At 40.5% G+C, this 14,101-nt stretch overlaps 1 protein-coding gene across 14 annotated transcripts in view; it reads left to right on the forward strand.

Moving 5' to 3' along the window:
- STAU1 (staufen double-stranded RNA binding protein 1) overlaps positions 1–14,101 on the forward strand; it is a 90,885-nt gene that overhangs the window by 48,368 nt on the left and 28,416 nt on the right. For 6 of the 14 annotated variants that reach the window (XM_081255340.1, XM_081255341.1, XM_081255342.1 and 3 more), the window contains 2 exons: positions 5,904–6,042; positions 7,688–7,853. In XM_081255340.1, the coding sequence (XP_081111466.1) occupies positions 5,904–6,042; positions 7,688–7,853 (305 nt within the window). Of the gene's footprint in view, positions 1–510; positions 636–3,663; positions 3,869–5,903; positions 6,043–7,687; positions 7,854–14,101 lie in introns of those variants that run through there. The other 8 variants (XM_081255331.1, XM_081255337.1, XM_081255339.1 and 5 more) reach the window with 4 other exon arrangements.

Below are 14,101 nucleotides of genomic sequence, written 5' to 3' on the forward strand. Positions count from 1 at the left end.
TGAGGATAGCAGCCTCTGGAGATAAGACTAGAGGATGCCCTAGGAATGAGAAGTTAGCTGTGTGAAACGGACAGTCGTTGTTTGAGAAATGGTATTGGCATATTGAGTTTTTATGAAATAACGAACAGGGTTACAGCTGACAGCTGTTGCGGTAACCAGTGTGTGTGTATCTCTGCTCAAAAGACCTCCTTGTTATTCCCTTGGTTATAATAGCAGTGCTTCATCTGATTTCAAATCTTGTGTGCTTGCCATGGTTTAGTTATTCCTCTGACTTCTATTCTCTCTCTTTTGAAGACACACCCCCTCCTAGGTTACCTGGCTTCAACTGGTTCAGAAAAGATCCCAGCTGTGTCTTCAGATACGTGCCCCCAGTGTGGTTTGCAGTATTGCATCACTGCTGCTTTAAATCCTTAGACCTTCAGCTTGTTTTCCCTCTTTTTTCATATCCCTGGGAGAGCTGCAGTCTTAAATACTGCTAGTTGACTTCAATGCTCTTACGTTATTTTTCAGTTCCTTCTAACATGGCACACCCCAAAGAGAAAACCCCAATGTGTCTTGTGAATGAGTTAGCCCGTTTCAACAAGATTCAACCTGAGTATAAGCTTTTGCGTGAGCAAGGTCCAGCTCACTGTAAGGTAAATATTGTCCATACTGCTTGTGCATTTATAACCCACTAGGAATGTTTTCTTTCTTTTTATACAGTTGCAAGTGGTTCTGTGATGCAAAATACATATTTTCAAACTGCTGAGGTTGTCTTAAAGAGACGCAAAAGTACAGATTGTTGGCGAGTCGCTTCTTTTTTCATCCTTGCAGAATGGGTCAAAGAAAAGATGTGCTTCTTTGGGGGATATTTGGCTTTTAAAACTCCAATTAGTGTGTGGTTGTTTAGCATTCTGAATAGAGACAATTCCCAAGCACTTGTGAATGATTTCCTGTGAGTTTTCCAGGCTCTGGGCCTCCTGGCTTCTGCCTACCTCTGGCTCCTTTCCTGCTTGTTTGAAAGTGCATGTGTACCTTAGACTGGGCAGGGAGAGGAGGTGAATGGGAAGTCAGTTTTGCCACTTGTTAGCAATCAGATAAGAAGGTTTGAATATGAGAGGTAAAATTAGTCTCCCAGTGAGTATTTTGGATTATCTCTGATTTCAGGTACCCTTCTCATCCCCCTCATCTTAGAGGATGAAAGACTGACTGTAATTTGAATTTTTCCTCTTTGTTATTCAGGAGTTCAGTCTCTGAAGCTTGTTTGATATCTGTGCTAATGTATCAATACATCTTGGAACTTAAATGTTTGCATATCTGGCTTTATCTTCTGCAGCTGTAGTATGAGACATAAGGAATTGGGCCTCCTGTTTCTGATCCTAGCCTTGCAGTAAGATGATATACTTTTATAAGGATGAGTTATTTGTCTCTTTATGCCTCATTTTTCTTGACATGCAAACCTCAAACCTTGAATGATACCAGGTTTCTCTTTTCATTTGACTAAAAGTAACATCAACCACAATCATAAATAGGCACCATAGGATAGCACAGTTAGGTGAGTTGCCTTTGGAGTCAAACAGATCTGGGTTTGAATCTTAGCTTCTTACTAGCTGTGTGACCTTGGGCAAGTTGCTACTTTTTTGAACCTCAGTTTTCTCATCTGTAAAATGGGGATAATAATATCTACCAAATAATTCTATTGTGAGATATATTAAAGTGTGGAGCACAATGTCTGGCACATAGTAAATGCTTGAGAAATGGTACCTATTATTATTAGGCAATTATGCATTTAAGAAAAACAAATTTCCCACTCACATGAAGCTAGTTTTCATATTATTCTAAAGCATAATTATATTTGAAATGTTTCTTTACTTTTAGAAGGCAATTAGCCATTATTTATAACTGTTCTGTTTCTTCTACAGGATTTTTTTTGCAGATCTTAACTTTGGGATTCCCTTTATTAACTGTTTTTGATATTTTTGGAAATATGTACTTTCTCACTTGAACTTTAGTACTTCAGGTAATTTGGCTGTGTGTTCAATCTGTAACTGCATTTTTTTTTTTTTTTTTACCTACAAGTTGTTCAAAGAGGAAAAGTTATTCCCTCCTAGATGATTGTTAGCCTATTTAAAATGTCAGAGGTCTGGTGTACTTTTAATTCTGTCTGAACCAAGATCTAACCTCACTACCCACCCTCCACACAGAAGGCAGCAGGGCAGCAGCAGCGCCGACGGGGACAGTCCTGGAGAGAACGGCAAGACTGATCGTGAAGTTAACTGTTCTCTCTCTTTTAGCATTTTCCCCTTCAATGTCTTTCCATGAAAGGATCACAAAACTGACTCAGGGATTGCACAGGATTGCAGGCTTCTTCTGCCATTTGACCTTTCATGCCAGCCACGGTTTTGAGTTCAGGCTATGGGTGCTTAAATGAGAAGCTTTATGAACTGCAGCAGAAATATAGGAGACCCCTAATATTTCAAGGGGGATGAAGGATTCTTTTCATGTTTCCCCTTTAGTGGAAGCTGTGCACTGAGGGAATCCTGAAGTTAAGACCTATAAGAAAAATCAGCTGTAAGGCAAGTGGGCCCCATCCCTTTAGGCACCAAATTTAAATGACCTAGGCATACTCAGATTACCATTTCTCATGTGAATTATTTGTTAATGAAATAAGGTGATATTCTGTGATAAAGAAGAATGAGAAGAATAAAAGCTCCAAAGTAGTGAGTTTCAAACGTTGAAGTGCATCAGAATCACTTTGGGAGCTTGTTAAAAATACACATGCTCGGGTCTCCCCTTGTGCTGTTCAGTCGAAATCCCTGGGCACATGTATCTTACCAAGCTTCCCAGGTTATTCTTCAGATGCACACCAAAGTTAAAGAATCACTGAGCTGTGATGGGTCATGGTTTTGTTTTTTTTTTGATAGAGTATGAGTCCAGTTCTGATCGGATTAACGTAACTTAATTTTACGAATGGAGTGTGCACGTGAGTTACCTTTATACTTAAAAAGGAAGAAAGAGGCTTGCCATTGTCAGTATTTGTTGAGGACAAAATTAGCTGTTTTGGATGCCTCCTCAGAGTTGAGTTCAGAAACGTTTTTAGATCTTTGCTTGCTGTGAATCTGATTTGCTTCTGCAAGTGGAAGCAGCGTCTGACTAGTGCAGTCTTAGGAAAGTAAAAGGCAACATTTTCGAACCTGGCTGACATTCCCAGATTGATTCGAGTTTTCGTCCTAATGGGGTTGTGTTTTCAGACCAGCGTACACAAACAAATTACAACATCAAAACAAATACTGTCTTCATTTGTATGAGGTACTACTGTGTGTCTAAATCAAGTTTGCTAAGTTTCTTCCGTGAGAAATAATGGGAAGACAATTTTCTATTTGGATGGCTTCCAAATCATCAGCATTTAATATTTTAATATATAAGAGAACATTTTTAAATCTCTGTACTTACCCCCATCTTTCAAAGCATAGGTTTTTCATGGAGTGCTGGGCAGTACAAATCAATGATATGTGTATCTTTTTGTGTTTATAAAAACAACGAAAAAGGGGATGAAGGGATAAATTATCAAGTTAATGACCAGGCCTTTTAAACCATGACCATAAATTATGTTCAAGGACCAAGTGGCATATTATAGTCAACATCAGGTTTCATGAATTGAGAGCTCACAATTTTCATTTGTAGGTGTTTACAGTACAGCTAACACTTGGAGATCAGCACTGGGAAGCTGAAGGAACTAGTATTAAAAAAGCCCAACACACAGCTGCTGCCAAAGCTTTGGAAGGAACAAAATTTCCTAAACCTATAGTCCGCCCTTTTCGTAGCGAAGGAAGGAATCCAGGTATTATGCGTGGGCCAAGACAGGTTCCTTTCAAAAGTGTGTCTAGAGGTATCCGTTTAGTATGTATATGAATTCTTTCTTAACTAACTTGTTGGTTTTGAAAGCACAGAGTTTGCACTACCAGTGGCAAATGCTTATACTTTTCAGGTCTTAGCTTTACTCTAAAGCAGTGGTTCCCAGGCTCCAGTCCCTCCACTCCTGCTGGTCTGGAGAGGTGGTCGTGGGAGGTGAGGGATGTCGCCAGATCATTTCCGAGACTTTTAGAAAAGCCTAATGAAAATACATGTTTTCTTTTGATAAGGTTGTATAGATGCCAAGAATGTGGGTTTTAGCTAAAATCACTTCAACTCTGTGTGGTCATATTGATTATAACATGTTGATCATAACCCCTGATTATCAGTTTTATGTTTCCTGATCATTAACAAGAATGAGAAAATATTTTAAATACTTGTTTCTTAAATACAAACCAGTAGGTAGTATCTCTTCAAGCAAGGGCCCAACTGGGGAGAATACTGATAAAGAGGAGTGTCTGGCGAGAGCTTGGGAACCACTGACCTGGAGGCTGTATGTAGAAGTGGCTGTTTTACGAGAGTTAACCGCTCCAGTACATGAAATCATCCCAAGCCCTTTGCACTTGGGAATGATCTGGGAAGATCTCAAAAGATCTTGGTCACACCTTTCTTGTTGCTTTTGATTGCTTTGTGGTATTCTTTCTTTAAATTTATTCTCTACTTCAGATAAATTTTATGGTCAGAGCTGCTCTTAAAATGCACTGTTTGAATTGTGTAAAAAATATAATTCTGATGTTAGCTAGAGAGAGGTTGGTTATTCATGTGACCCTCTGACTTTGCAAACTCAAAGATATTCTTATAAATTTGATTGATGCACTAAATTTAGTCAAACCAGTTATGGTACAGAATCGAGTCATTTTTATTTTCTTCTACATACATCCTAAAGAGGCATTTTAAAGTGGATTTTTGTGTGCATTTAAATCGAACTTTGCCATTGCTAGTGTTGTTCTGTGTTTGATATTAAAGTGTTGTTTTTAAATGTGATTGTGCACCTACACTAATCTTTCCAGGCTGTTTTTCTTTTTAAATGATTTTTAAAGGTTTATGAATTGGATGAAATGAGAGGGGGGAAAAAAGAAGATGAATAATGAGTATTTTCTAAAGTTGCTATTTCTGAGATAACCCAAGATATACTTGCTCCTGTTGTATAAGGCAACAGAACTCATTTTTCTAACAAGTATTACCACAAGTCAGATCCCATTATAAGTATCAAGAATGAAACATCCAGTGCTTCCCTGGTGGTCCAGTGGTTAAGACTACGTGCTTCCACTGCTGAGGGTGCAGGTTCAATCCCTGATCGGGGAAGTTCCACATACTGTGAGGTGTGGGCCCCGCCCCCCCTCAAAAAAAATTAAGAATGGAAACCTCTAAATATTTTGTGGGTCTCATCTGACTTCTCCAGATAGAATTGACTTGTCTCCTCCTCAGTGATCCTGCACCTTTCCTTATAGCACACATAATGTTGTATTGTAGTTCTTTGGGTGTGTTTTGTGTTCTTTGAACTCCTCTGGGACAAGAATTGTGTTCAAGCTTAGCACAGTACTCTGCCTCCAGTTAGTACTGAATAAATGCATTGTTCTATGAAATAGCGTGTACAAACATCCTTCTAAGTGTAAGCCAGTCAGTCAGTACAACCAAAGTTACGTTGGTTGAGTATTCCCAAACAAGGAAATGATTTGGACAGTCCTATGGGATTTTTTAATCATGGAATTTGATGTGTATTAGAACTTACTTCTGACAACTGGCTTTCACTGCTAACATCTTGTGTTACACTGATGCTCCCCTAAGAGCCGTTACAGTATATTTTGTGCTGCTGACTGTGTATTAGTACTTAGAAATCACAGCAGATTCTTGGATTTCCTGACCTGATGCCTAGCAGTGAAGTACTTAGATCTTTTCCTGAAATACATCATGAATCCAATTAGTAGAAAGCATGCTATTCTTTTTGATTTTAGTGAGTGTCATTCTCATATCAGAAAAAAACAATTCTTTGTGTTGATTCTGTGTTGCAGAAAGCATAACCCCTACTGTAGAGCTAAATGCACTGTGCATGAAACTTGGGAAAAAACCAATGTATAAGCCTGTCGACCCTTACTCTCGGATGCAGTCCACCTATAACTACAACATGAGAGGAGGTGCTTATCCCCCAAGGTATGTGTTTGTTTTGTTTTCAATACAGGTGGAGATATATTTGATCTTTTACACAGAATAATAAGATCTTTAGATTGTAGAGCGCATAATGATTTGGTCCTCTTTGGCCTGCCACATGCTAAAGTCAGTCTTAATTGTCTTGGTGTCATTGGAACTGTGTCTTGATGCTCTTTTAACTCCTGTCATTGGAAAGGGCCTGAGCACATTCCTCACGAGCGGTACGGCTCGTGCCCCAAGCTATCTGGTTAAAGCTTTCACCCTTCTAACTGCTTTGTGCAACTGAGTCATATTTTTACTTTTTAAACAAAGATGGCCTAATGATTTTATTTTATTTTTTAAAATTTATTAATTTTTTTTTGGCTGTGTTGGGTCTTCGTTGCTACGCGCGGGCTTTCTCTAGTTGCAGTGAGCGGGGGCTACTCTTCGTTGCGGTGTGTGGCGTTCTCATTGCGGTGGCTTCTCTTGTCATGGAGCACGGGCTCTAGGACATGCGGGCTTCAGTAGTTGTGGCGTGTGGGCTCTGTAGTTGTGGCTCATGGGCTCTAGAGCGCAGGCTCAGTAGTTGTGGCGCATGGACTTAGTTGCTCCGTGGCATGTGGGATCTTCTCGGACAAGGGCTCGAACCCGTGTCCCCTGCATTGGCGGGCGGATTCTTAACCACTGTGCCGCCAGGAAAGTCCCAAACTGAGTCGTATTTGAACATGATTCCTGCAACACCACAATTCTCAGCATTCACAGATTTCCTGATTATTGTTTATTGGGTACTTTTTGACTGGTGAACTTACATGTGTGTTTGTAAATAGCCTTGGTATACAGATGCAGTAAAATATTAATTGAAACCTGAAAATGCCATGCGTTAAAAACCTTCTGCTTGTGGTCATAAGACACTAGTGGATAGACTGATGATCAAACTGGAGGTCTTCATTTCCCTGCCCTACTTTGGGGTAGGAGGGAGGTGGAGGCCAAAGCCATTTTAAAAATAGAAACCAGGGCTTCCCTGGTGGTGCAGTGGTTGAGAGTCCGCCTGCTGATGCAGGGGACACGGGTTCATGCCCCGGTCCAGGAAGATCCCACATGCCGCGGAGTGGCTGGGCTCATGAGCCATGGCCGCTGAGCCTGCACGTCCGGAGCGTGTGCTCCGCAATGGGAGAGGCCACAGCAGTGAGAGGCCCGCGTACCGCAAAAAAAAAAAAAAAAAAAAAGAAACCAGCCTCCACCAGGCTATAGGATATTGGGATTTACAGAAATGAGGGTCCTTTCTAAAAGACGTCTGTTAAAAAATTTCCATCCTTTTCTGGAGACACGGAAGTGTGAATCTCAGGTACGAGAAAGTAGAGCAAGTTAAGTTTTCTGTCTCAGCCAAAGTCTAATCTATTTTAGATTTTGTAAATATGGGTTAGCTTTTGAACTCATATAATTTGTAAGGCAGTGTATTTTGTGGAACATAAACAGTATTTGCTCATACCATGTGGCAATTCTAATGCAGCATAAACATGGGAAATCTCTGGATGTAGATGAGGAGTCATTATTGGCGAGCAAACGCTGATGTGATCAGGACCTGTGATGAAGGAAATACCTGGAATTTGTCAGAGAATGTATGGTGACTTACCTGAGACTAATTTTCCTTACCCCCCTCTATTTTTAGGTACTTTTACCCATTTCCAGTGCCACCTTTACTTTATCAAGTTGAACTTTCTGTGGGAGGACAGCAATTTAACGGGAAAGGAAAGACGAGACAGGCTGCGAAACATGACGCTGCTGCAAAAGCTTTGAGGACCCTGCAGAACGAGCCCCCACCTGAGAGGCTGGAGGTGAGGAGAGAGCAGAGCTGGGGCTCCTTGACGCTTGGGTGTAGCAGGAAGGTGGTACGGAAGACACCATCTCCGTTGCTTTCTCTAAGGGAATGTATTGAGAGTTGTCCCTAATGTTTGTTATTTGATAGCTTACAAGTTTTTATACCCTGTAGCTTTCTTGCCTTTCTTCCCCCTTAAAAAAAATGTCTTAGCAAGAAAGGTCAGGTGCCTTCTTTTGTGCTCAGTGGCATAGTTTTGAGTGAACATGTTAGAAAGATTGTGGACTCACTTGACTTGTGACAAACATGCCTGGCTGAATGGTGCTGAAGATTATGCTTTCAGAATCTGTGATTTATGGTACCAGGTTAGAGGGTTTTCTAAAGCCATTTTGACCAGTCTTTCTTTCTTTATTATCTTGAAGTGCCAGTTATCCATTGCTGCTTAACACACTATCACAAGAATTAGTGGCTTAAACACCTACAGACCTTTATTTTGCTCACAAGCCTGCAGTTTAGGCAGGGCTTGGCATGGGGAGCTTGTCTGCTACACGTAGCTTGGGCTGAGGCAGCTCTGCAGGGGCTGGAGGATCTCTTGCAAGATGGCTCCTTCACATGGCTGGTGAGTTGTTGCTGGCTGTTGCCTGGGAGCTGAGAGGGGGCTTTGGTCTGGGGACCTCAGTTCCTCTCCTAGTTAACCTTTGCAGAGATTGTTTACACATGCTCACAGTGTGATGGCTAGGTTCCAAAGGTGAGCATTCTAGAAGACAGGAAATGGAAGGAGCTGCCAGTTTCTTAGGACCTAGGCCCAGAAGTCAGCACACCGTCACTTCTGCCATATTCTATAGGTCAAGCAGGCACAGAGCCCAGATTCAAAAAGAGGAGGTACAGAATCTCACTTTTTGTACTGAGGTAAAATTCACATAACATAATTTCACAATTTTAAGTGTATAATTCCGTGACTCTTAGTATGTTCACAATGCTGAGAACCTCACTTCTGGATGAGAGGAGTATCAAAGAACTTGGGGGCTGTTTTATTTTTTGGCCACACCATGCAGCTTGTGAGATCTTAGTTCCCTAACCAGGGATTGAACCCGGGCCCTCGGCAGTGAGAGTGCGGAGCCCTAATCACTGGGCTGCCAGGGAACTCCCTTGGGGACTGAGTTTTAAAATTATCACAATAGGTAAAGGATTTGAACTCTGTGACTAAACAGGAATATGGGTCTTAGAAAATCAGTGATTGCATGCCATTGAGGGTCCAGAGTTGCAAGAGAAACCCACTGAGTTAGAAAACATTGAGATTTCATGATTCTGTTTAATCATAGTATGAAATGCCTCCTGAAAACATCCCTGGGAAGCATTTGACTTTTCTTCCTCAAGAAACAAGTCCTCAAAGAATAAGAAGATCTTGCACAGAACATTGGGCTAAATGGGCGATGATAGGTATGCAGTTGAAGGGCCCCTTGGCAGGGTGCTTGCTGAGGTCCATTGTGTCCCGCTGTCCCCCAGGGCGACCCAGCTCAGGGTGGTGCTCCGTGGCTTCACGGCTGCTGTGCAGGAAGGTTTTGTGTTTCTTCTGTTACGGTGCATTTCCATCTTGAGTGTCATCACGCATTTTAACAGAGATGGTCTGTTTCCTGGGTCCACTGAGGACCAAATAAAGGAGAATGGACTCTAACTTAGAAGAGGAGAATTTAGTGAAGTGAAAGGATGAAGTCTTCCGTGGTGAGATTTGTTAAAAACACCAAAGGTAGTGAAATCTGAGTTAGTTTTGGAGGCTTCATTTTTTGAGTTGACTTTGGTGCTAATATAATTGGAGTCAGATGGAGTAGGTATTTCTTGGTTCCTTCTAGCCAGCAGTTGTTAAACCATCGCTGAACAGTGGTATGTGTGTTGTCTGCTTCAGAATCACTCGAGAAGTTAAAAAAAAAAAAATTCCTTGGCCTAACCCGCGTGAATCTAGATTCTAATGCAGTGGGTCTAGCCAGGAGTCTGGCTTTTTCTTTTTTTCCTTTTTTTTTTTTTTCTGGCTGTGCTGCGCGGCATGTGGGATCTTAGCACCTTGACCAGGGATCGAACCCACGCTGCCTGCAGTGGGAGCGTGGAGTCTTAACCACTGGACCACCAGGGAAGTCCCGCTTTTTTTTTCTTTTTTAACATGCTCTTAGAGGTACCTCTAAAGCACAGTCAGGGTTTGGGAATCCCAGGTCCTAAGTATTTTCAGTGCTTCCCAGGCAGTTTTCCCCCTTGGAATCCTCCTTGGAAGTATGTACTCACCATATTGCTGCAAAGGGAAAGTGCCCGTCAGTGTCTCAGGATAACTCACGGAGCAGTTGGTTGGCTCAGGTCTTGAGGTCAGGGGCTGTAGTGGACACCCTCACCTCGGCTCATCTGACGTTCTGTAAGCAGCTTGGTTGGGAGTCATGATCATCACTTGTGCCCCTTGTTTCCTCCTCTTTGTCCCTTTTCTAATTCTGTATGGTTTGAAGTAGAGACTTCAGAAATGAGGATCATTAACTAGGATATGACCTTTTCTTTGAGATAATAAGTGAAACACTTGGCTTCCCACCTAAATGAGCTGCCCCTGGTCTACCAGGCCCCCTGGAGGGTGGGCAGCAGGGGAGAAAGACATTTTTAAAAGACAGCTTTAATTTTTTTTCTTATAAGTAATGCCTGTGAACTATAAAAATTTCAAAACTCAAAAAAAAAGAAAAAAGAAAAACAAATGCTGTATAAATTTACCACTTGTAGATAGTCACTGTAAACATTTTTGTGGATGTCAGTGCACATATAAGTAAGTACGTGCACCTGTTTCACAAAAATGGGACGATATTGTACAGTAACCACCTTTTTTTCACTGAAGTGCTCATTATGAATATGTTGTCATGCCATTTACTTGTAATTCCACGGAGGACTCAAATTCAACATGGTTCTAAGTACTTTTTTTTTTTTTTTTTTGGCCACACTGCACAGCATGTGAGATCTTAGTTTCCTGACCAGGGTTCGAACCCACACCCCTTGCACTGAAAGTGCAGAGTCTCAACCACTGGACCGCCAGGGATGTCCCTTAAGCACTTATTAATGGCTGCACAGTGTTCCATTGTATGAGCATGCCAGTTTATTATTTCAGCAACAGAGCCTTGGTTTTTAGGTTGTTTGCAGTTTTTCCTGTTATAAAAATAGGTAGTGAAGAACATTGTTGTAGTTAAATCTTTGTGTATGTCCGTGATTATTTCTATGAGCCACAGTCCTAGAAGTGGAATTGCATGGTAACGTATATGGCCAAGTTCCCCACCAGGAAGATGGTACCGTTTTAGGCCTCTGCCAACAGGGCCTGAGTAGCCTGTTTGCCCACAGCCTGCCAGCACTGGAAATTATCATTTTAAACAAATTGTCCATTTTGCTATTGAAAATTTTTAGGTCATGTGGTCATGTGGTGGATCAATTCACCTTCTCTAAAACATAGCCAATAAAGCTGGCGGCTTCTGTCTAAGACAGGTGTGGTCTGGTCCCTTGATGACAGGCACTGTGCTCGGCTTACCCTAAAGGTAAACAGCAGCACTGCCCCTCCCCATGTGGAGCTTGGTTGAATGGAGTATCATCAAAAAGTGCAGTGCTAGGATGGAAGTAGCAAGTATCATGAGAGCATAAAATGTCTTGTTTAGGTAGGAGTACTGATGGTGCATTGAGGAAGAGTCATTTAAGCTCAGACTGAAGATGAGCAGAAGAGCAGGGGAAGTACATTCCCAGCAGAGGGAGCAGCTTGAGCAGAGGTCCTGAGTTGGAAAAGCACCTCTATTCTATTCCGTTCTGTTCCTGTCCTGTCCATGGCTTGTGCTAAGAAAGGATGACTAATAAGTGTTGAGGTGTTAGGAGTAAGATGGTCATAACTACAGTATCTGTAATAGAGAAAAAGAGGAGCTAGCCTACTATGTCCATTAGTAGGGAAATGGTTAAATAAATGAATACATTTATCCCAGGAGTATCAGAGTGTGGTAGATCTATTTATGTGGATGTGAAAGAAGGCCCATAATGTATTGAATGGGGGGGAATCATGATCCAGAGCTGTCACTACGTGTATAGTGTGATTGTGTTAAGTAATCAAAAGCGCCAGCTGTGTGTGTATGTATCTGTATATATTTGCGTGTGCATAGTTTCTATCTTGAAGCTTATGGCAAACTTTAAAAGTAGTTTTCTCCTGGTGGTAGTGGTAGAGGACAGACTTTTTTTAAACTGTACTGTTTGAAGTTTTCTTTTTTTAAATACTACTTCTGAAAAACTAAATAAATGCAGTTCTTCCTGGTCTTGAGTTCTTATCTTCACTTGAGCTGGGGACATATTTAAGTAGGACTAAAACTAAAATTGGAGACCTTAATCTTCATTATACTATCAGGGTCCATTGGACCCAATTTTCATTTTTGAGCTTTCTCTAGCTCTGTATGAATTGATATTGCATGACTTTTATTTTTTTTCTAGAGGTTTTAAAAAGAACAAAGAGAAAACATACTTATTTTTGAAAGTAGAATAATGATTTCTGTCTTAAAATGATCATGTGAGTCCTTTGGATCCTTTTATAAATCTTTACATTATGGACTCTTAATTTTCCTATGCTTTGAAACATTTTGCTGCTGTCCTCCTACATATCATTTCAGCACTCTTCATCATATTTTCCCAAATATGCAATAAACAAGACTAAAATAATAAGAAAGTGGAAGAATGATGAAATCCCTGGGTGGATGATACAGTAGTGAAATAATTGTCATTATTGCATCATCCTTTAATGCTCTTATTGCATTGCCTAATGTATCACATTATCTTTCAAGAAGATACAAAAGAAGACTGGAGACACCATCTTTTTACTCTACTTTTAGCTTTTGTTGAACCCAGGAGAGACTTCAGAATTTTTCTTTTTCCATCTGTACTGGCAAAGAGAAGAAAATTGTTGGAGGAAGACATCTTCATTTTTAGACAAGTCAAAAGATGAATGCAGAGAGACAAACAGCAGCATTCTAGACTCTAATGGTGATGGTGAGATTGAGTGTTGACGTGACTCAGACTGGGAGTCTTCAGATGTTACGTTAGATAAGTTTTCCCAGACTTGAAGAGTCGGCAGGTGAACTATATATTTCTATGGTGTATGAAAAAGAAATGTGCATTCTCTTCTGGTCAGTCATTCAACAGGAAGGACTTCGCTGCACAATATTTTGCAACAAGAACTGGACCATCCTGTTTTTTTTTCTAAAAACTTTGTGTGGCAACATTCTCTCATCTTATATGATGTTTGGCCACCAGAGTTTTCTCACCACTTAATGTCCACAAAATAACTGGATACATATAGAAAGAGGTGTATGTATTAGAAGGAAATTGATGATACAACAATGAAAAAAAATCATTAGATCCTTCTTTTGGTGTTTATAAATCTAGAAATGAAAGCATTTTGTATTGGGTTGGCCAAAAAGTTCGTTCAGTTAGTGAATCCGTTCAATAATGTTCTTTGTGAAAATGAAAAATGTGTCTTTTATTTTTACTTAAAACCGAACGAACTGTTTGGCCAACCCAGTAGTTACGGAGCAAAGAAGATGGCTTTTCTCCCTTCAACAAAGTTATGAGTCAGTTTCAAAAGTAATGTGTTTTGACAATACCAGTACAAGAAGAATCAGAATCATGATAAGCTAGAACCCATTGGAGGTGGATTTGAAATCTGGCATCATCACTGTGGGCAGTGCTCAAAATTCAGGCGTGACAGGTGGTGAGCAGTTAGTTGCATTTAATGACCTTGCCCATTTTGGGTATATGTACCTTCCTTCCTGACTACAAACCTGGAATAAAAACTTAGGTTTGTTATTTTAATTTTTTATTGAAGTCTCTAATGAAATGATTTTTGTTGTCCTTTTATTCTGTATGTTATTTGTAAAATGTCTTTAAATATAGAAAAATAAAGAGGGCCCATTGGAGCCAGATGGTAAATGGTGATTACTATTTTTCCCTGGCATATTGAGGGTTAAGCATGGTTCAGAGTGTTTTTTTCTTTTCTTAATGTTGCCTAGATTTTATTGCTGAACCATACACTATGGGATTGATGTTAACAGTAATTCCCACTTCATGAAGGTAAGACTGAGGGCCCGCTACACTTTCCTTATCTCACTGGGAATGGTATTTGTGGATTTGTTTTGAGTCATTTGCTGCTTCCCCCATTGCAACATTTTGTCCAGTCCAGATAATATTAAAATTATTTATGTAAAAGAGCAGCATAATCTCACTTCCAGATAA

Source organism: Mesoplodon bidens, assembly GCF_964165515.1.
Source record: "Mesoplodon bidens genome assembly, chromosome: 15".
Lineage (NCBI taxonomy): Eukaryota > Metazoa > Chordata > Mammalia > Artiodactyla > Ziphiidae > Mesoplodon > Mesoplodon bidens.